Source organism: Branchiostoma floridae, chromosome 13, assembly GCF_000003815.2.
Source record: "Branchiostoma floridae strain S238N-H82 chromosome 13, Bfl_VNyyK, whole genome shotgun sequence".
In the NCBI taxonomy this organism is placed as follows: Eukaryota; Metazoa; Chordata; class Leptocardii; order Amphioxiformes; family Branchiostomatidae; genus Branchiostoma; species Branchiostoma floridae.
Window position 1 is genome coordinate 18664712 of NC_049991.1, and position 23617 is coordinate 18688328.

The following is a 23617-nucleotide window of genomic DNA, read 5'->3' on the forward strand; positions in this document are numbered from 1 at the left end:
TCCAAGCAGTCACACAACTGCCATGATACACATAAATAAAGCTCCATGAAACACTATGGATATGGGTCTTCAAATGTTTGTTGAGTAGAAAAGCAACCAAAAGGAAGCGACATAAAACATTGCCACCATTGTACTCCCAAGGGAGTGTGGCCTTGAAGGTGGCAGACAAGAGAACGCTCCAAAGATTTATTTGACTGTAACAAATGATTCGTGCTGTCTATGAAAATAAGACTTGATAGAGAGATGTATATGATATTTTTATATAATCACACAGAGGTTTGTTGATGTTGGCGGTGTCGTTTTTTCGTAATGGTTTTTTTAGTCGGGCATTCACAATCAGTGCATTCAGCCCATTGCCCATAAAAACATCAGCTGGATTGTTCTAGGTACAGCCTTCCTCATATGAGACAGAAAGTACATACAGTCACGATTTTACTGTTAAAAGTAATCTAAAATATCATACTATTAATTTTCTTCTGTGTACTTAAATTTACCACTTACTTCTGAAGAGAGCAAAATGTAAAAAAGCGTACCGAGTTAGGCACACTGTCCAGCGTAGCACAAAATTGGAAGGTTACATACACGAAATTGTCTCACAGTGTTTGCCGCTTGTAACACGCAGCGCGAAAGGTTCATGAACCACATGAATGCATTTCTTATTCAAGTATGTTGTTCAAATCTATGTGTAAAAAATTCAGTCATCAAACTTTGACCACTCTCAGGCAACTAGCGATGGAGCGCCATGAGTTTAAGCGCAAGAAAAAGCGTACCGTGTTGGGGCACCTCCCGTTACGAATACAATATATTTCACCATACTATGTATGGCTGAAATATAACAATATATTTCACCATACCATATATGGTATGGCTGAAATATAACAATATATTTCACCATACCTATGGTATGGCTGAAATATAATGAGATTATTGTATGCGAAAGGGCACCGACAGACTGCTGGTGACCTCTGCTGGGGGACGACAATTCAAAGGGTTCTTTCTGAAAATACCAGCAGACAAACTTAATCTCATTTTCATTATTTTATAATAATCTGGTGTATTTTGCAGCCAGTAGGTACCCAAAGTACTATATAGATTATACTTATAGATTCTATCCTGAACTCCAATATATTGAATTCTTGTTAATTACTTTTGCACCCTTTTATATTTTTTGAGTCGTCGAGCCACCTCACTTTGGGGTCCTTAACCATGTAAATCCCCATAGGCGAAAAACTAACTTACAGTGTTCTGCTACCTCAAAAGGCCTCAAATACAACATGGGGTGGGGTGGGTGGGGGGAGGGTGCGTGCACAGGACAGATATCAAAGTTTTACGTAAAGGCTGTCCATAGGAAAGCAATTTAAAATACACTGAAACAAGGCTTCAACAAAGTACTTACCCATATTTCAATCTTAAAAATTCTTCTCCACCAAAAAGTAACTTGGGTGTAGTTTAAATACCATTCAAAGAAAACAGATGTTCGGCTCATGGTTTTTCTCCGGGAAAAGCTCGCTCTCATGAAAGAAACCTCACCTTTGACCCCAGATCCCTCCTGATACAACAAGTAGCACCACATCAAAAAAGCTCCTTGGTAGCACCTAACAACTCAAATCTGCCATTGCACCAACTAAACTGCATAACTTAAACAAATTTTGACCAAAACAGGAAAAGCTTACTACCTGTCCCTTTACTCAGAAGTCTCCAGACTGGGCAAAAGTCAAGGAAAAGAAGAGCAGTTTTTAACTTTTTTCGTCTTTTCAACTTCAATTTTCAAGTCATGATTAACGTTACACACATTAAGGTTAAATAACACTATCTCATACGAGCGATCGCGCTGACGTCACGGTTACGTCACGTGACGTCATGGTAGGCAAAAAGCTGCTGGTGGGCGAGGAGGGCGGGCTGAACCCTCCTCGCCCACCAGTTGCGCGCGGGAAACGCAAACATGCCGACCAGTTGTTGTGCGCTGAATTGTACTAACCGGAAGGATAAAGGCAGTAGAAAGAAGTTTTTTAGAATCCCTGCGGAACCAGGACGAAGGGCTGCATGGCTTAGAGCCTTAAAAAGGTCAGATTTTGAGCAGGGAAAGAAAAACCCGACCGCGGCGTGGACACCACGAGGCCACGAGAGAGTGTGCAGCGACCATTTCATCTCAGGTTTGTGATCTATATGTTTTATATTTTGTTGTTGTCCCCCTTGCATAAATACATTTTTCGTGATGTAATAGTGTACTTTTCGTTACACATCTGCGGAAAGCTTAAGTAAGTTTTGTCGCTGATTCATGCCATATCAAGGATAGTGAATATTAATGTTACATGTATCAAAGTTTTACAGCGCGTCCACGTGGGAGGGGGGGGTCTGACTTATAAATAGTGGTAAAGTATCTGGGATGGACGTATACATATATAGTATACCAGAAGTATAACGTACATCACTTAACTGATTGACGAAGACATCTACAAATGTTTTAAAATGTCTTTAAAATCATCTACATCTACATGGGAATACCCCCAGATGGCCCCTACTGGAGCATATTGTGTGGGGAGGCCCCCAGCGGGTAGACCTCCACCTTGGTCCGGACCATTGTGGGATAGTGCAGGGGAAAGAAAGAACCAGACTGTGGAGTTTGATCCACTCACACCGGGATGATCCCCTGCTCTTTTCGATAAGTGTGGTGGGTTCTTTCAGTTTAACATGCCAAGGTGTGTAGCCGAAGCCAGGTACTCATTTTTCACCTTAGTGAAGTGAGGAAATAGGTGTAAAGTATGGTTTAAGTACCTTTCCCAAGGGCACAACAACAAAGTGACCTATCAGGGATTCCAACTCATACTTATCTTTGGATTATGAGTCCTACACCCTAACCACAAGACCAATTGCCACCTCATTTTAAAATCATGTTTATAATACTGACAAGTTCTTTGCTTCTTGCATTGCAGGGAACCCTTCTAAAGACCCTGCAGATCCAGATTACGTCCCAAGCTTGTTTAACCTCCCAACCTCAGCAAGTTGCAATCGTTCAAGAAACCCAGTTGCCAAGAAAGATCGGTAGGTAACATTGGGGTTTTCAATGTTTCTTTATTGAAATTTGATTTACTGCTCATGCTGTTCATGCAGGCAGGCTGTTCATGCCTGTGTGAAACATTGCTATACTCTACCTCCTTGCCTGAGAAGATGACCATGAAAGTTTTACCAAGGATTCAGTTAAATCTCACAGAGATCCTGTAAGTTACTCATGTTAGAGTTTACACCTAGTCAAATGTTTTATATTTCATAACATTCACAGCAGTAATCACTAAATGCTATGCTAACAGAATGTATGTAGGAAACAAAGCATGCAACTTTGATTTACAACTTACAACATGCTTCATTGTTTGCAGGTATATGCGTGCAGCAAAAAGGCTGCGGGTGTCATCAGAGAATGAAGCCCCACCTACATCACTAAATGGTAAGGGCATTACAGAGGGAATAAGAAAAGTGTCTAATGGATACAATCAGTAATCCTAAACATATAAATTCTTGATCAACAGTTTAATCTATCATTCTTGCTCAACAAGTAAATCTATCACTTGTCACTTATTCAACATGAATCACATACCATACACACAAGACTACTTGCTACAAAGTTTATCCGCTTGGTTTTCGGAGTGGGGATATAGATGTGAATCAAGTAGAGAAGCATGCAACCTGCATGAGTAAAATATTGAAACAACAATACATACATATGAATCAGAGTTTAGAACATTCAGTTCAGTTCAGATATATGACACTCATAATCACATAGCACTTTCATTGAACTTCGGATTTGCTTTATTTCAGATGAAGAAATGATCGCTGACCCTCCTCCTGAAAGTGTAGAGACTCTGAGAGACCCCCTTCCTGAAAGTGTAGAGACTCTGAGAGAACAGCTCACAAAAGTACAAGAGGAGAAATGTAAGTTGGAACAGTTTTGCGAGTCCCTTCAAAGTGAAGCTGACAACCTTAGGGAAGAACGTGATCACCTTCAAGAACAAATCAAGAAATCATCAACATCAGCCTCCAATCTCACAGATGCAAAATGCAAGCTCTTCACTGGAATACCTACTGTTACACTGTTTATGTTTGTGTTTAGACTTGTTAGTGATTTCATTGCTCCTCTAAAGTCCATGTGTCAGCAGGATCAAATACTCATGACTCTCATGAAGTTGAGACTAGGCCTCAAAAATGCTGATCTAGCTTTGAGATTTAGTGTTTCTGCCTCCACAGTTTCAAAAGTCATAAACCGTTGTATTCCAATCTTAGGTTCTTTCATTGGTTCATTCTTCCAATCTTTGCACAAGGTAGCTTCCAGGTACTGTTGCCTTGCCTTCTCCTCCTGTTTCATCCCCCATTGTATAGCTGGAACCTGAAAGTGAAATTCCCTATTTAGAATTTCTGACATAGAAAGCACAAATGAATTACATCTCTAATATGACACTATCTCGCATTGACTGAACATTTAGACTGTCACACTTTGCAGAAATATTTAGACTCCTGGTATTGTTTAAATCCAAATAAAGATCAGAGCTACACTTGCTCTGGGATTATTATGGTACATGTTCCAATATACAGGGTAATGTTGTCTCTTTGTGTGCCTTAATTACCTACGAAAAATGGCTTCCTGCAAGTGTACACTGTACTAGTTTTCAGTTAACTCACTTGGCTCAAATCCTTGCAGTCATATTGCATGACCTTCCGTACTGCAGTGGTGGGGTTTGATGCATGAAGGACATCATGCATGGATGTAGAAGTCACACGACCCTTGCGTTGCTGACGCCATAAAGCAGACTTGGACTGCCCCACTGTAGCTTTGTTGAGGTTTGTGATTTGCTCGGGGTTGCACCGAACATCCTCAAGGATGCTGTCTACACTAACACTAGTAACAGGGACTTTGGCTGGATGACAAGACCTGTATACCACAGGGGGAAGCGTCTCTGTGTTGACATCTGACTCATCTTCTGATGCTGTGTCTGTGTCCTCCTCCTCTTTAATGACAGCACTGGCAGTGGGACACAGCTTCCTCAGTTGTGAGAAAGCAGAAGCGGCCTCTTCTTCACTGAGTGGTGGCACATCACACTGCGGCTTCCGGCGCGCCTTCTTGATCTGGACTCCATGTTTAGGGTGCGAAAAGTCCATGTCCTCAGCCCTTTGTGGATCAACCTGAAAGAAATAATCCACAAAATGAATTATCAATAATATATGTGAGAAAAAGCATTATACAGTGGCCATGTCAAATATTACACTTTACAAAGAGGAACATCTTAGCCTGCAGTCCAACCTTGTTGTGCTTTAGTTCGCTCCCAAAGGTCGCTACCCCATGGCATTGACGGGGTAGCCACCGTTGGGAGTGGACTAAAGCACAACAAGGCTGGACTTCAGGCTAGGAACATCTACCGTATATTCTCGAATAAAGTACGCACTTTTTTAACTTTTCAAAATTGAAAAGGTGCTACAAGTTGTTGCCAAAGTTGGGGTGCGTACTTTATTTGAGGTCACTGCACAGAGAAATGGTAAAAAAAGCCTAAAATAAAGCTACACTTCTAGTAATTTTTCAAAACATGCACATTGTTGTTGTCTTTTAGTTGTCTAAACATGAAACAAAGAAATTGTCTAAACATGATTTACATAAGGTTGGCATTTGCATACAATCCTTTTGAGTTAGTGACTTTGACTTGTACAACTGGTTTTTCCTGATTTCTTCTACCAGTTCACAGTGATTTTTATAATTGCAGTAGGCAATTCTCCAGGTTATCTTATGCAAAATAACCGGGGGAAAACATCATAAATTTGAATTTAACCAGTTAAAGGTCTGTTCAAAATTGGTGGAGAAGGGGTGCGTACTTTATTTGAGTTTTTCCATTTTACCTTTCAGTCTCAAAGATCTGTCTAAGACTTGTCCAAAATCAGGGGTGCGTACTTTAATTGGGGTGCGTACTTTATTCGAGAATATACGGTACTATATTGCTGTAAATCTATAGTGTAGTGCTATATATTGTGAATTGGATACATGTAAATGCCACATGATTTTGTAGAAGCAAAGAAATCCATTCATTAATGTAAGTTATAACAGTCTACTTAGGCAAAAAATTGTAGACATTGAAAAAAATTCTACTCAATTATAATGCCCAAATATGAACAGACCTTATCTTTGTAATATTTGTTCCACACGGCCTTTCTGCTGGTGCATGACGTCCGTTTTTCCTGAAGAGACCTGGAGGCCTCCACTGCGAACAGCTGGCTGCGAACAGAGGCTGCAGACCTCTCCCAATCTACATTGAAATATAACAAAAAATGAGTATACATTATAGGTACTATAGTCAGGAGCAATTTTAGAGTTAATGGTAAAAGGAACGGATAAGTTGGCCAGCTTCACAGTACAATGAAAGATTTGCCTTATCTTCTCATTATGGAAGTCTCTGTGATATTTGAATATTTCTACTATATACACATTTCTTTTAGCATTATCTACATCTACATGATGATATGTGTTAGTTTACTCACTCTCAGGAACTGTTGATAACTCCAAATTACCTAGAAAACGAAACACATCAACAAGTAAAACCTGCAACAAGAACATCAACAAGAAGAAATGCATTTGCAACAGGTACAAATACAACTGGAAACCATCAAGCACAAGAACATGAACCAAGGAAAAAAATTAAGACAGTTATCTTGCCACATACAAACTGCATGGTCGCTCCTCCCTGGAAATATACGGAGGAACATTTACAGGTGAGTACTAGTTTGACTTTCATTATTTCTAAAACTGTTTCTTGCCATGGACCTCATCTGACGAGAACACTGTTAGATAAAAATGTGACTTTTTGGATATGATGGTCAATGCAGTTATATTACCTACCCTGCCATACAAGTGCAGTGAGCTGCCATGACATAACCCTCTTTTTTGGTCAAACACACCCATGGGTTGTGAGGAGTCTCTGTTACTCTCTGTCCTGAAACACAAATGTAACAGAAAAAAAAGATAATACAGTAAATATAAAAACGTATCTGACAGTTAAATACTAATCACGCATCTCATTCTTCATCTTCAAGAGTTCTCACTACAGGTACGTGTAAGTAGAAATATTGTTCCAATGCACTCCAACACCCACCTGGCACAACCTTGGCCTTAAGGAAGCAGACCTTCACATTTTTTCCAATAGGGTGGTACCTGCACTCCCTCACATGGCCACTTATAAAGAGATTGTACGCCTCCAGGGATTTATAGGCTTTCATGGCTTCTCCGTTAAACGGACCTGGAGCCTCGATTAGGTAGGTGTAGATGCACCCATAGTCCGTATCTGGCCAGAGGCTCAAATCATCCTTCCAACCTGTATAACATACAAATGATAATAAACATAACGTTACGTAGCCAGAATTTCTAGAGATTAGCAACAAACACATTTACACGTACTCATGTTTTTGTAACCTTTATCTGACACAAAAATCTACCTTATCAAAATCTAGAAACACATGTACACATGATCCTCACCTGTCAGACTGTATGGGTCAGGTAGGCGTACACCGTCACCAGTCACCGCCGAACCAGTCACTTCCGGGTTTGAACTATCGCCGGCGTCTTCGACACTTCCCATTAATTTCTCAAAATACCTGGTTCGGTCATTAGGCTCCAAAGAGCTAATGTAGCTGTTTGAAGAACTCATATTGATTAAACGTATTAATTAAACCACATTAGGAACAGAAATATAACAGCCCGGAACGGATGACAGAAAGCCCGTACGGCGGGAAAATCAAAACAACCGGAAACACATGACGGAAGTGAAGAGGGCAAGGGTCATTTTCTCCCAAAATATTACACAAGAAAAAAAAAAAAAAAAGACTAAGAAGTAGTGAAAAAAGTACAAAATCTGAAAAAATCCCATGGATGCGATAAAAACGTGGCTGAAAATGCGCAAATTCGCGTAAACAGTACGATCTGCTTCCGCGCCGGTATGCTAATTAGTAATCTGATCTCCTAACGCTTTTTGCCTACCAGTCAGCGCTCGTGCGCCGAATACCCCGGATGTAAACAATAACAGCGATTGCTCGTATTGCATATCGATCTTCATTGAGCAAAGTTGAGACGTCGTTGGGTGGTGAGAAATTATTGAAAATCCAAGCGCTGCACGTGCGGAACGCACGCGAACATGACCGATGAGTCCAGAACACTTCCGCAGATCGTAACTTGAGTCACAGGACACGTTCGGAGATAGTCACTTGTTCGAATCAGGTTTCGAAGTTGCGAACGGGATAATCAGGTTCAATTCGCTTGGTGACCTCACGCGTTCGAAAATCTCCGAAAAGTACCGACAGGAAGGCCGAAGTTGAATACACACCACTACCAGTGGACTAGCCCCCTGCTGTAGTGATTGCGTTGTGTGGCCCAGGACTACTGAAACGGAAATGGGCGCTGCCCTATGCACCAAGTCTCCAAGCAGACCCTACGGTGCCTTTAATAGAAATACATTTTGTGTAGTATCAAAGCTGGCAAGGCACCAGGTGCCCGTTTGACTCCCTTAGCCGGCTATCTCCCTTTGGCCGGCTAATTTACTCCTTTGCCAGCTTTGATACTATTTCTAAGGCACCGTAGGGTCTGCTTGGAGACTACTATGCGCCATCAGGCTTGGGAAGGAACTTTGACTTGACTTTAAACGCTGAAAGTACGAAATAATGATACAAATGTGCTAGTATGGTGAAGTAAGTGTCAATAGAACCCGTTTAGCCACTTCCACGGAAACAAATCATCCTTTTTTCCTCCACAATCCACCTAACAGGAGGAAGTTCCACGCTCAGAGCTTTTTTCCTAGAACAACATCGCTATGGAATAAGCTTCCACGGACTTGCTTCCCCACAGGGTACAGCCTGAAACTGTTTAAATTAAGGGTAAACAAACATCTCTCTTCACAATTCAGTAATGTAACCCAAAACGCTTGAGTGGCTCCATGAGCCTTGTTTTGCGGTGACCTCTAAGTAAATAAAAAAAAAAAAAAAAAATATTGTACCGATTGTCTCATCCAGAATACAAATTGCTCTGGGCGCCTTCAAGTGGCATCTGTGTCATCTTCTGCGCAACGCAACTCTAACGTCAGTCCTGGATTGCCACCAAAGAGCCGGACAGAATCTAATCAATTTTTCAAGGTCAACACAAATGCCAAATATCAAAATAATCCCTCTATCCTTTCTATTCTGTTGTCAATTTGACACACAAACACACGTCGAACCAACGGGGGAATTTTAGAAGTATCGCACCACCCTTCACCCGTCCTGTACTCAAGTCGCGTTGATAGTGATAACATTTGAAGTGTGTTGAAATATGCTATTCTAGATAACCAACATTTAGTGAAGGGGCGTTCCCCCCAAAAAACACGTGCTGCAACTAAAGAGAGCCCCACGAACATTTAATCGACGGACAATGGGTGTGAGACATTTCTCCCTGCCCATCGCGTGCCACCATCACCGTCATTTTGGGCGTGTTGCCGCCAGATGATAATAATAATAATAATAATAATAATCACCGGTGTATTTTGCCAGCCAGTAGGTACCCAAATTACGAATAACGAGGCTGTTTAACGTGGTCGAGGCACCTCCTCGAGCACGGGACCCCCGTTCTACGTCGCTACCGGAAGAAGATTTCGTGGAAAGCTTCGATAAGCGTTAATTGGCTACTTTTCATTTGAAAGAACCGACCAAGTGGGCGTTAACCTCGCAAAAAAAAAAAACAACTGAATGTCGTTTGAGAGCGGATCCCTTCTTCCCGGCTAAATTTGTGATCGATGAAAAAGTAGATGAAATCGATTGAATTGGACACACATGCACCACGCAAGCGCTTGCCCAAGTAAAACTAAGTTATTGTTGAAGGAAGGTTCTAACCTAGCGGTAAGGTCTCATTCATGAGTTGTTACGTTGTTTTTTTTTTTTCTTCCCACAGACTTCTATGTTATGATTCGTGTCTTTCATGGGCGCGTTCATATAAAGGTACAGGAAGTGTCAGCAGATTTTTTATTCTATCTTGAGCACATTCAATCTACATGTATATAATGGGAAAATTGTCATTGTCAAGAACCCATACGTTTGTTGTTTATAGCATTACAAACTACAATTAGTCAATCCCCGCAAAATAAAGGCACTTTTTTGCTGTTAGTGTACAACCGCACCACTCAGAACCCAGGACTGTGTACCCCCGGCCTAGCGGGCGGCTGCAAGACTTTACTAGATAAATTCTTCAGGTATTAACAAGCTTTCACCAATCTAACCTTTGAGATCAGTTCGGCTAGCTAAAGGGGAGTTTCTCACCACTAAAAACACGCGCCCATGCAGCCGTTTATTTTTTGGCTCGGATCTCTCTTTTAGTGCCCCCTCGAAGTAATACATCAATGCGACTTTAAGTGCGGAAATTGCCCAAACAAAAAAACTCTTGACATCTTGACTTCTGCAAATCGAGACAACGCATTGAATGGTCGAGACGATACCTGTAAACAAGCCATGCAAGGGCCCTTAAAATGTTAGCGCTAGGGACAATGTTTTAGATATTTTACAGCTTTTCTACAATGCTTTTTAAAGCTTTCGGGCTACACGCTTTTTTCATTGTCTACTTGCTGGAACACTGAACAGTTTGGCCAAGCGCCAGCGCTAGCAACAACCATTGATGAAATCTAAAAAAAATTTACCCGCCATTTTGAAATATTTCTGCTTTGTCATTATGGTGAATTTATGACAAGACAATATCTTTGTCTGTGGTTGCACCGATAAGTAATGAAATTTGAAATATTTATGGCGACAATTGTATGTTATAATCCTTGAATATTAATCTTGAAAGCATATGATCAATTTGCTGCTGATGGCAAACCATGTCACATACGAGCATACGCAACTTCAACATTAGTCTAGCCATCACGGCCTCAGAGTGAATATTTTCGGGGAAAGAACTAATGAAAAAATTATATTTTGCAAAAGCTAAATTCTAAGCTTATATGGTGGTGGTACATCAAAATATGAGTTATTCCTCGCTTCTGTCGTCTCTAATTTAAACTTGGTGATCGGCGCAATATTTCAGTTTAACAGTTTGCGTCCGTTTATTTTTATTACATTTGTTATCTTCTTCCATGTCTCCAGTTTCCTCCGTATGCTCACTCCTTACGTTGCAATTGTCTTTAACTTTATAACAGTTGATAATAAATGGACGCAGTCTTTGGAGATCTCTAGAAAAATTAGTAGTTTATCTGTTTTTCTTACTTATTGAGATTCGTTACATTTTTTATTTTATTTTCCATGAATTTATTAATCTACCAACATTTTAGCCGATGGCGTATGTGTAACCGTCAAGGGCTTATAAAAAAGCTCTATAATGAGGATTTGTTTGCAAACATACCCTTCGAGTTAAAACAGTTCTGATCCGTTGTTGATGTGTACATTTTGCGGGGGAGCGTGTATGCTGCGACACTGCAGCGTGTTTGGTCCAGAAACTAGAGGTCCTGGGTTCAAATCGTGTCATGCTACCGATCTTGTGCCCTTGGTATAGAAACTTTGTGTGAAAAATCCATGTGTAAAAAAGCAATGCCTGAATTCTGCATGTTGGGCAGGAAAAGGGCGGTGAAAGAAGAGGGCTGGACTCTGCCTTCTAATACCATGCTAGACAGAGAGGACAACAATCCATTTCTAGCCTGAGTACCATCCTCCGTAGTGACCGCTGGCTCAATACTTTCGCTTGCTAACGAAAGTATTGAGCCAGCGGTCATTACGGAGGATGGTACTCAGGCTAAAAATCCACTTCCCCGTGGCCTTAGAAAAGATGTAACGTTACTCTTTGAACGCGGCTGGTTTTTATTTGGGAGCGGGGGTTCGCGATGCTCAACGTTGGCTAAGTTCTCTTATACCCAGGAAAGGGAGTTTGCCGAGGAAGGGAGTTTGCTGTGGAAGGGAGTTTCGCCCCGTCTCGAGCTACCTTACGTTGTACGATGACAACAGGAAAATTCTCACGTTGGTACCTACCCTGGCAGCTACTCAAGTTGAAGCAACACTTAACAAAATTGGCCACAGTTTGCCTGGCATAACCGATCACAAGGCTAACATAAGATCGGCCTTGGTAATAATATTTGACGCTAACAAATGTCTAATATATCGGCCAAAAATAAACTGCTGACCACGAATATCACACACAGATACATTCAGTTATGCGAAAACCTATACGGAAAATCACATAGAATGGAGAAGTATTTGTCTACCTAACATGGTCTGTCTGTGTCATGATTAACTATATAATACGATGCATGTTTTTGCACGCGGTTATTGCAAAAGATATCTTACCTTATGTTTTTTGCACGCGGTTATTGCAAAAGTTATCTTACCTTGTCCAAGGCTGGTGGTGATGTAGAGACTTAGTATTTGACATGAAGATGCGATCACAACGGTACAGAACAGACGCAAGGCGGACATTGTTCTGGGCTTCATTCCGTTTGAACTACTCCAGAAGAAATATGAAAAAGCGCACAACACGCCCTCCCCGACGGAGGGGAGGCACCGCTTGTCTGACGGTAGACTGTTCACTTCTCAAGTATGGCTGTACCGACTGTTCACTTCTCAAGTATGGCTGTACCAACCGTTCAGTTCTCAAGTATTGCTGTACCGACTGTTCACTTCTGAAGTATGGCTGTACCGACTGTTCACTTCTCAAGTATGGCTGTAGACTGTTCACTCCTCAAGTATGGCTGTACCGACTGTTCATTTCTCAAGTATGGCTGTACCGACTGTTCACTTCTCAAGTATGGCTGTACCGACTGTTCACTTCTGCAGAATGGCTGTACCGACTGTTCACTTCTCAAGTATGGCTGTTTCGACCGTTGACTTTTCAAGTATTGGTGTACCAACTGTTGACTTTTCAAGTATGACTATACCGACTGTTCACTTCTCAAGTATGGCTGGACCGACCGTTCGAATTCAAGTCACTTCTGAAGTGTGGCTATGCCGACTGTTTACTTCTCACGAATGGCTGTTCCGACTTTTCCCTTCTCAAGTATGGCTGTACCGACTGTTCACTTCTGAAGTATGGCTGTACCGACTGTTCACTTCTCAAGTATAGCTGTACCATTACACAGGAAAAAGGTTCTAAACGAATACAAAGTCGTGATCAGCGTCTGTCCGATTGACTAATAGAAGCCGATCGTCGTGCGACCAACAGTTTTCTCAACAACAGAAAAAGTCACCACTACATCTACGGGACAGCTCGGATGTCATCGATCATGACTACAAGGCTTCTAAGTGGATATACAACTTGTAATACATGTTAAAATAAACATGTATCTGGGGGGATGAAACCATTTGAACAATGGGTAAGAAACATTTTCAAAGTAGACGAGAGCAGAGACTCACTGACACTGCCGCAACTTTATGCTTTTTACTACTTATGCTACAAAATAGGTATTTTACACAAGCGCATATGCGACAGGCGTTGACGCGCATAATGCACCCAATCTGTATACTTCGAAATTGCTGTCACATCAGACCTCCCCGCGTTGTTGCACAAATAAAGTGGCCCAACTGTTGCTCTGAGTCAACAGTTGGCAAACAAACGGACAAAAGGCGCAGTGGTTACCTAGCAACGGTAACTTGTTTCCTTGCCTGTCTCCTTATTACATGTATTCTTTCTTGCAACTACTTTATTGACTGCAATCGAGAAATTATGAAACCAAAATGTACAATTTATCAATATTTACCCATACTGCTGGTTGTTACTTTGTTTACATGTTTTTCGTACACCCTACTCGCCTGCACGTAAATGTAAGCCCACAGCTTAGAGTTCAAAGGTATGAAGCTTGAAATATTAATGACGGGCACGGCCAACAAAGAACAAGTAACAAAGAAGGGATTACTTTAAGTGATTCCTGCTAATTTCCTGGGTGAGCATACGGTTCTGCCATGTAAATATTTAGTTGTTTGTGTGTTTCTCAATATCTTCGTTAGAAAGGAGGGTACGCAGAAGTCATCATCGAGCACGATGGACAACCAAGAGGGAGTTTTAAAAAATACTACATTATTCGGTCAACAAATGGAAACAATAAATTACAGCAATAGCAAGGTAATTCTACCTTCAGTAAATAAATTCACTTTATTGATATATTTACCAAACAGTATACATATATCTACATGTATATGTAAAAGACTGAAAAGCCTTTCACTCTGGCTAATCAGTCGACTTCGGAAGTGGACTTTTCATCTACGAAAGTTGTTAAGCATAGGTTGTAGGCTGGAAGCCTTCTGACACGTTACGATCTCACCCCAACATCTGCTCGGAGGAAATTTGAAAAAAAAAAACACAAAGAAACACGTGTGACAAAATAATATCTGTTGGTCGGCCGCTAAGTGATGACATCTTAAATATTAATGAGGACGGACAGTCCCAAGAATGTTTTAAGACTGCCATAGATTAGAGATGATTACTCTCCAAGCAGAGGTTAGGCTCCAGCTATTTTCTGACGTTTTTTTAGTCGTTTTTATCGGACTTTCTATTTTGTACTCTCTCTTGATGTCACACGGTCTAACCTCTGCTTGAAGAGTAGTACATGACCCGGTCTATAATATTGGAGACTGGTACAGTCGGAGAATATCCTCGCATTTGCAACTAAATCCACATCCGATCCATCCATATATTATACCTTACTCTCTCTACATCAATCGCTCCCCATCCATTCTTCGTCTCCATGTCCACAAGTCTCTCCACCAACGACGTTCCCATTCTCCCAATTATGCAGCTCTTGATCTTTCTACTTAGTTCTTCACTTCTCCCTTCTTCCATCTATCTGTCCCCTCCATCCCTGTCTTTATTCTTCTTTACATCCCTCTACTGACAACACTCACTCTTCCTGTCTATTTTTGTACATCCCTCTGTCTTTCTCTCCATCCCTTTCTTCACCTCGGCTCTGTCTTTCTCTCTCTCTCCTTCCTATTTATCACACTCCTGAAGTCAATAATGAGAACAATAACCTTACTCATGAAAACCTCACACCAAGTGTAGTGTCATATCTGATCCCGATTTCCTTGCCATTTTCGTTCTTATGAAAAATAAGTGAAAAAGGTATGAAGAAAAAAGACCACAAACGTATAAATGAAATTTGTGGCTTGCCCCCACTTCATTATTTAGACCACAATAAATCGATATTATGTTCAAAATTCCCTTGTGCCGGCCCTGGAGCCGAGGAGCTGGTCTGTGTCGGCCCTGGAGCCGAGGAGCTGGTCTGTGTCGGCCCTGGAGCCGAGGAGCTGGTCTGTGTAGGCCCTGGAGCCGAGGAACCAGTTCATGTAATGCTGTGTGTTCAGCGAATGGAGTAAGATATATTATTTATGACGTATGTTACACGTTTTGACATGTTTTCACAAGAATCACATTTTTCAGCATCACAAATTCAGATGTGTCATTGCACGGTACATGACGCTACCTACCGGATTGTATGAGAAACGCTCGATGCATACTTCCGTTCTTTACCTGGTCAACAATCCAAGACAGCGTCTGCTCCGTTTTGGCAGCAATCTTCCTACAGTTCTGGGTTATTCTTAATCTCCAAGCAGATCCTACAATGGCATAAGATAGAACCAAACTGGCCAAGGAGTGTTGTCAGCCAAGAGGTCTACATTTGCCATGTTCATTTATATTGCAGCACCTGCTTCGGCATGCATTACATACATCCAATGACATCATATAATGTCCTTGATACATCAGTTAACTTAATTAAATTCGGGCCCCATTCAACGACCACCAGAATTTCTACAAAGGGAATTAGGGAACGGACTTACCGAACAAAAGGACCAATCAAATGAACGACCAGCACAGACTGTATACATATACGCTTGAGTATTTCATGATGTACATGTAACGTTAACATAGGAAACCACGCACGCACCTGAATAGACGTCGACCTTTTCCAGCCTGTGTTGTTATCAATCGTTGTCATGACAACGGCCTATGGCGGGTGTTGAAGTAAAACAGAATACTCAGTGCGATGTTATTCGTGTTTGATCGGTCGTACCGAAATATAAATACCGAAACAACCTACAACATTCGATGCCAAGGAAGATGGGACAATGATACAAGAGAAATAGAATATATTGGGGTGGGTCAGAAAGTGATGGAAGTAGTCTTGTTTTTTTAAGGAGTAAAGCAAAACTATGACCAACATATTAATGTATATTTCTGTCTCAAGAGAAGAAATGTGCCTTTACCTATGTGGTAAATGTCAATTCGTTAGGCTAACGTCAATATTTCCAACCCGGGGCCCAACCGGGCTGTTCGTGGAAACGAAAAATAAAAATGTTTACGTAAAGATATACACAGATAATGCTCACAGCTATTCTCTTTACGTCTTGTGTAGTTCGGCGTCTTAAACATCATATTTTTCGTTCCGGAAAGCTGCCCGACCGGGGCCCGGTTTGGACATGTGACTTAGGCCTTAGATAGATAGAGAGGGCCGGAGAGAGAAAGATGAGAGTAGTAAAGAGAGAACGATTGAGAGAGATAAAGATAAGATTTGAGAAGGAAGGAGAGAGAGAGAGAGATGGTGGAAAGATGTATGAAGATAGGGAAACGGATGGAGAGAGCGATATATAGCGGAATAGAGTGAGGTTTGAGAGAGGGAAGGAGATGTGATGGGCGATGATCAACAGTCCTTGTTTGAAAATATAGATAACTTTATTGCACAACAATTGTACGAGGTACAAAGTATGGCATCTACATAACTACAGTTCTATAGCTTAACAAACTAATACAGGAGTTTTAGTATGGGATAAGCTTCTTGCAATCATTGGAAGCTTTTACAATCAGTGGAGGGGTTTCTAATATCCAAACCCTCTTTGATATATTTTCCTATATCTGCCATGCAGGGATTGTCACATGTATATATATCAAGCACGCAGACACACTAACAACAATGCAAAACACACTAATAACAATGCAATTTGTACAACGACGAAAATTAGCCGAGAGCACTTAAAGAAATCGCTTCATTGTTACCTATACCTATGTCATGAATATTTTAAACTTTATCCCTGCTTTCTAAGGTGTAGGATTAACTGGAGTTAGAGGAGTTAGCTTTACCAAGGACATTATAATGAATATACTGTCCTTGGCTGTAGGAAAAACTTGCAAAATGAGGGTGGGGGTGGGGGGTAGTCTACAGTGTAAATTTGAGTCTATGTTTCATAGTTACTCCATTGCAGTCACTAAATAAGTATCAAGAAAACACATGCAATGAGGGGAAGTAAACAAATTGTCGTTGCTAGGTAACAGCGATGTTGTCAGTTTGTTTGCCAACGTACGACTCAAAGGAACAGTCAGGCCACTTTACTATTACATGGGGGGGGGGGCTTATGTAAAAATGATTTTAAAGTAAAAAGGGTTTAGGGGTCGTAATGCGTTTAGAAGAAGGATTGAGGTTAAAATAAAGGTACAAAGTTAACATCTTTTTTAGCAGAAATGTTTGATTGACGGAAAGTCGATGACTCACCTCTTCTAAAAATGTCTCGTACCCGTTATTGCTGCAATGGTTTCGCCCTACAAGGACAAATATAATTTGATTACACTCTAATGCGTTATAAGAGGTCTAGCAGTCTGTGATACCCGAGCAGTTCCGAAGATGTAGTGGAGACACTAGTGGTGCCGTTTTTCTAAAGGAAACTGTTGGTCGCACGACGATCGGCTTCTGTTAGGTTCAATCGGACAGAAGCTGATCAAGACTTTGTGTTCTTTGCGAAACTTTTTTCTGTATAAATTGTCGGCACCGCCACACTCCAGAAGTAAACAGTCTACAGGAAGACAAACCGAGCGCCTCCCCCGCCGTCGTGGGGTGGGGGTGGAGTGGATGTAACTGCACATTTTTGGATGAATTCCAACAGAAGAACGACGATCGACTTCTGTTAGCTTCAATCGGACGGAAGCTGATCAAGACTTTGTGTTCTTTGCGAAACTTTTTTTCTGTTTAAATTGTCGGTACAGCCACACTCCAGAAGTAAACAGTCTACAGGAAGACAAACCGAGCGCCTCCCCCGCCGTCGGGGGGTGGGGGTGGAGTGGATGTACGTGCACATTTTTGGATGAATTCCAACAGAAGGACGACGATCGGCTTCTGTTAGGTTCAATCGGACAGAAGCTGATCAAGACTTTGTGTTCTTTTCGAAACTTTTTTCTGTCTAAATTGTCGGTACAGCCACACTCTAGAAGTAAAAAGTCTACAGGAAGACAAACCGAGCGCCTCCCCCGCCGTCGGGGGGTGGGGGTGGAGTGGATGTACGTGCACATTTTTGGATGAATTCCAACAGAAGGACGACGATCGACCTCTGTTAGGTTCAATCGGACAGAAGCTGATCAAGACTTTGTGTTATTTTCGGAACTTTTTTTTCTGTATAAATTGTCGGTACAGCCACACTCTAGAAGTAAACAGTCTACAACAAGGCAAACCGAGCGCCTCCCCCGCCGTCGGGGGGTGGGGGTGGAGTGGATGTACGTGCACATTTTTGGATGAATTCCAACTGAAGGACGACGATCGACTTCTGTTAGGTTCAATCGGACAGAAGCTGATCAAGACTTTGTGTTATTTTCGGAACTTTTTTTCTGTATAAATTGTCGGAACAGCCACACTCTAGAAGTAAACAGTCTACAGGAAGACAAACCGAGCGCCTCCCCCGCCGTCGGGGAGGGGATGGTTTTGTTGTGCACATTTGCGGATGAATTCCAACGGAAGGAAACCCAGGAAAATGTCCGATTTGCGTCTGTTTCGTGTCGTTGTGATCACCTGTTCATGTCTCATCATCGCCGGGCGTGTAGAAGGTTAGATAATTTACAAGTACCAGTAATCTTTATTGATTAGTCTGGTAATTTTTGCTTTTTGGTAAACATTACCAGACATACCTGGCGTTTCTTGCTATTTAATAAATAAAAGTTTATTGGAAATTCTTGCCCGTGGGCTAATTGCAGGTGACATGAATTCAGACAAGGTAAAAACAATATCAAAGGTGTCTACTCTAGTCTAAAACTAGTAAAAGCTAACTCTAGGTCCTGGGCTATTGGGTTCGACTCCTTTTTCGAAGACAGTGGAAGACGAAACACCCCCCCCCCCTTTTCTATTATGTGTCGGTTTTGTGAAGTTAGAAGGAGAATTGTTTTCTTATTGTCGGTGAATGTTAAGAATAGGGCGTTCAGTCTAAAGGTGGGGTCACACCTGCGTATATATTTAAGTCCGTATGAGGCGCGCATGGGAGTATTTGCCTCCACCAGGCTCCACAGGTCGTTGTAAAAATAATAGAAATTGGACAAACGGTAACATATCGGACGAGTTAGCTGGGTCGCTAACCATACTTCTCGGTCAGCTAACTCATCTGGCATGTTATGTATCTATATTTGTCCAATTTGTACTATTTTCCCCGCCACCTGTGGAGGCTGCTAGAGACTAAGAGCTTCATACGCACCTCAAATGGACTTGAATATATACGCTTGTGTGACCACACCTTAACATATGTATAGTGTGTACCTCAAATAAATAGGCGTCGTGTGTGGCGTAAAGCCGCGTAACTCGTAGAGCTTTCGGCTCGGAATCCATAGATCCCGAGTTCGACACCCGCCATTCCCCGATGTTGTGCCCTTCGAAAAGGCACTTTACACGACCTTCCTCACTTCACCCAGCTGGTGTAAAATGGGTACCTGACTTTGGTTGGGGGGTAAAAGGAAATAGTACCTTTACCTTCTGTCTGTACTGTGTATTTGGCACTGTTAATATAAGTTACTAACTTGAGTGCAGTGCCACATTGTCCTTGTCTGTCCAAAAACAAATAGAAAAAGAATAAAGAAATCGGATGTTGGCTTATGCTTGGTCCTGCCGATGCAAAATAAGACATACTTTGGATGTGAGCTAGAGGTATCCGTATGTGCCATCCTGATGATATGCCTGTTACCATACAACATAGCAAGCGCACCAGAATTTTGGTTTTGAACTAAGAGACAAAATATGTTACTTAATATTTTAACTACTTTTATATTGTATGGCGTTAGAATTTTTTTCCGAAATTGAGAAAAAAGGTTCATTCAAAATAGCTCACACCTTGAAAATATCCCTCTAAGAATGTGAGGGTGTGACCAAATTAGATGTTGCGTGAGTATAGTCGAGGTGCTCCTCCCAGGAAAATTAGCAGGAACCACTTAAAGTAATCCTTTTCATTGTAACCTGTGGCCGCCATCATCAATATTGCAACCTTGATATCCCTGAATTCTAAGGCGTGGGATTAAACATGCTGATTAGGGTATAGAAGAGTTTGCTCTATCACGGATATAGTGTCCTTGGCTGTATAAAAAACTGACGGTTAAAGATGATGGCGGCGTTAGGCCGTAAGCATTGACATCAATCTATGCTGCAGTGTAATACCCACCCAAAACGCCTGAAACACGTGAAAACAGACCTCTACTTGGAGATTGAACTGACTCTCTGTTATTATCAATAGACTTTTCCAGTCGATCCTGTACCAGAGAATTTCTTCAATCTTTATTCAATCTTCAATCATTATTCAGAGATTGAAATATTTGTCATAGAGTGGTTAAGAGGGTAAAGATTGCGTAATAAAATTATCTATTCGTTATTCTGAATGTTCCTGCCGATCTTTTGGCGCTACACGCATGGGCAGGATGTTGTCCTGTAAACTTTTAACCCTAACTGTAGTCCTGGAAAATGGTGCGAAAGATTTCAGTGATTATTCCTGTGGTAGGCCTACAAGACGGGGATAGGGGACCTTTGTAAAGCTGGGACAATATCTGTGGTTTACAGGCCTTTGCGTGATGCGAAATGTAGGACGACACTGCAGTTCTAGAATGAATCCCATGGCAGTGTACAATGTATTTCATTTCATGTAATACTGGTAATAATAATGATATATACTGGTCATAGTTGCAAATGTAAAAATCTCATTTGTCAAAAACTGTCACTGGTACACCAAATCAGTGTGTCCTCATTAATGTTCTTGTACACCCCATTTCATCGAGCGTTGTCCGCTGCCTGTTTCCGCAACCTTTTCAGCATGTAGGGTTCCATCTTGACGTTCTGACTGAAGAAGATATAAGATGTTTTATATATACGGTTTCAAACGTTATATTTTCCCCCAGGACACGGCTTTGAGGTCCTCCGTACTGCAAACCAGCAGTATAAAGGAGTCGACTTCTTTGTCATCGAGGCAAAGCTGCCGGCTGACGGCCTGTCTGCCACTGAGAACTGGTGCAGGGACTACCAGAGCCTCTGTATGGACTACGGACTGAGTCCGACGGGCTGTGGAGAGAGGAGCGCAGTGGAGGGCGGGGTCATGAGCAACGCTGGCAAAATCCGGTACGTGCTGCGGCATGTAGAACAGCTAGGGGAGGGTACCGGTACAGAAAATTCAGGTCCAGGTACGGTCCAGAGGATCAGATCTAGGTCCGGAACCTGGACCTAATTATCTGTGAAAACGTATGGATGGGCGATATTCAAAACAATGGTGCATTTTTCCACAAGGGATTATGTTTGTTGGAGTATACGACGTCCATTTGCGTTCTAAAATCCTGTCTTCATGTAAACAACACTAACTGCATGTAATCAAACATGTTTCCAGGTGCGTCTCCGAGTACAACTCGGACCCCTACATCAACAACGTGCTCAGCTGCCCCGCGCGCGTGAATGTAGCTGAGGTGGCGAACCTGGCCTTCTCAACCGGGGCCACGGAAGGGAGAAGTTTTGGCTTTAACAAGTGTTCCGTCCAAAACTGTCAACGTGGGATATACAAGAGTCGTTTTAGTCTGGACAGCACGGTGGAAGCATTTTCCTCCGATGGGACCGGAGACAGGATCGTGTACACCGTGTGCAAAGGCTTCGGAGGTAAGTATATCCTCCTGTTTACTAGCACTCTGCATTATAGTAGGGTATAATAGAAAAAGAAAGAAGAAAAGAGAAAAATGCGAGAAAGATGCTATCGATTTCATAACAAGTTTTTTTTTCTGAACAACAAATTGAGATGTTTCAGTCTTGAGAAGATCCCTCCAATTTCCTTTGTGCCGAATTTCATCGTATTCAAATAAAAATGACCCTTTTATAAAACGAATGACATTACTTTTGCCTCCCATTGGACAAGCCTGTTATAACACAGCACGAAAACAACTTTTTAAGCAAAGTTTTAGAGATACGTATAAAGCCCTTAAAGGCGGAGAAATATTTCAGCAGATTTTAAGATCTATCAAAGGCATCGGAAACATACATTTGGTATTTACAGAAGATTTCAGCGTTTGTAAATCTAACTTAATCTGTTGTGTTTCTTTACGTGAATTTTACATGTATTTTAGTATGCCGAAAAGTCAACTTAAATGTCTCAAAAATATTTTCTGTCAAAACGGACAAATACCGTTTCTCTAGATCTGTCACGAAATACATGTTAACCGGCTAAGTCAAATGTAATAAGCCTTTGTCTGGTGTTAGATAAAACATTGCGTCATCTGTTTATAACAGTGGCAAGATTTACAGTCAAAACTGAAAATTATTGCGCTTTCTGATCTGGTACAAAATGTTATGTTTATACCTCAGCAAATACAAATACAATACAATACAAAGTCAAATACAATAATCTTCTGTGTTTTTTAGCTATTCCGAAAACATTTGACGTATTCAAACTTTCTGTGCGCAAGGTTTAATTCGAACAGGGGAGAACCTCTCACGGTTAGCTTATATGCGCTATTTTACGTTATATAAAATGTTGCGTATACCATGGTCAATATTGACCGAAGGATGCCATATATATAATTTATTACGAACCGTCATTTACGCAAAGAAGGGAAGACCTCCCCCGTTAATATATTTGCCAAGACGTATATGAAATGTTGCGTATTTCATTTGAACATACGACATGTTTATTCTTTGAATCCGCGCAGTTTAAGCGAACTAGGGGAGACCTCCCCCGTTTAGCTTATATGTTGCCAAAACGTATATGAAATGTTGCGTATTTGTTTTGAACATACGGCATGTTTAATCTTTGAATCCGCGCAGTTTAAGCGAACTAGGGGAGACCTCCCCCGTTTAGCTTATATGCTGCCAAAACGTATATGAAATGTTGCGTATTTCTGTAAAACATACAACAAGTTTAATCTTTGAATCCTCGCAGTTTAAGCGAACTTCGGGAGACCACCCCCGTTTAGCTTAAATGTTGTCAAGACGTATATGAAATGTTGTGTATTTCTAAAACATACAACAAGTTTACTCTTTGAATCCGCGCAGTTTAAGCGAACTAGAGGAGACCTCCCCCGTTTAGATTATATATTGTCAAGACGTATATGAAATGTTGCGTATTTCTGTAAAACATACAACAAGTTTAATCTTTGAATCCGCGCAGTTTAAGCGAACTAGGGGAGACCGCCCCCGTTTAGCTTAAATGTTGTCAAGACGTATAGGAAATGTTGCGTATTTCTGTTGAACATACGACATGTTTAATCTTTGAATCCGCGCAGTTTAAGCGAACTAGGGGAGACCTCCCCCGTTTAGCTCATATGTTTGCGGACTCTCTTCGATGTTGCGTATTTCTGTTGAACGTACATGTTTAATCTTTGAATCCGCGCACTTTTTAGCGA

At 41.4% G+C, this 23617-nt stretch overlaps 3 protein-coding genes across 10 annotated transcripts in view; 1 reads left to right on the forward strand and 2 right to left on the reverse strand.

Moving 5' to 3' along the window:
* The window catches only part of LOC118428599, a 50319-nt gene extending 48542 nt beyond the window's left edge, over positions 1-1777 (reverse strand). Inside the window, exon 1 of the mRNA XM_035838700.1 lies at positions 1397-1777. Within this exon, the coding sequence (XP_035694593.1) occupies positions 1397-1400 (4 nt within the window). The 5' untranslated portion in view covers positions 1401-1777. The remainder of the gene's footprint in view (positions 1-1396) is intronic.
* A 1729-nt stretch (positions 1778-3506) lies between these two features.
* On the reverse strand, positions 3507-7802 carry LOC118428783. Of its 8 annotated transcripts, XM_035838986.1 has the most exons (8): positions 7505-7802; positions 7125-7343; positions 6872-6965; positions 6696-6716; positions 6514-6543; positions 6154-6281; positions 4672-5172; positions 3507-4378 (listed from the first exon to the last, which is right to left on the reverse strand). In XM_035838986.1, the coding sequence occupies exons 3-8, from the start codon at positions 6903-6905 to the stop codon at positions 4154-4156; spliced, it is 939 nt and encodes a 312-aa protein (XP_035694879.1). In that variant the 5' UTR covers positions 6906-6965; positions 7125-7343; positions 7505-7802; the 3' UTR covers positions 3507-4153. The 8 variants fall into 8 exon arrangements, with proteins under 8 accessions (XP_035694879.1, XP_035694881.1, XP_035694882.1 ...); XM_035838988.1 differs by lacking the exon at positions 6696-6716; XM_035838989.1 differs by lacking the exons at positions 6514-6543; positions 6696-6716.
* A 12550-nt stretch (positions 7803-20352) lies between these two features.
* The window catches only part of LOC118428600 (polycystic kidney disease protein 1-like 2), a 28296-nt gene continuing 25031 nt past the window's right edge, over positions 20353-23617 (forward strand). The window contains exons 1-3 of the mRNA XM_035838701.1: positions 20353-20371; positions 21140-21356; positions 21619-21881. Of these exons, the coding sequence (XP_035694594.1) occupies positions 20353-20371; positions 21140-21356; positions 21619-21881 (499 nt within the window). The remainder of the gene's footprint in view (positions 20372-21139; positions 21357-21618; positions 21882-23617) is intronic.

What these genes read in the sequence shown, in the direction of transcription:
- LOC118428783 (XM_035838982.1), bottom strand. Translation starts at nt 6,607, where the DNA reads ATGCATTTCTTCTTGTTGATGTTCTTGTTGCAGGTTTTACTTGTTGAT. An exon ending in GTTATCAACAGTTCCTGAGA is followed by an intron (nt 6,282 to 6,513) that starts GTGAGTAAACTA and finishes ATTTCAATGTAG; the next exon opens with ATTGGGAGAGGTCTGCAGCC. An exon ending in ACAAATATTACAAAGATAAG is followed by an intron (nt 5,173 to 6,153) that starts GTCTGTTCATAT and finishes TATTTCTTTCAG; the next exon opens with GTTGATCCACAAAGGGCTGA.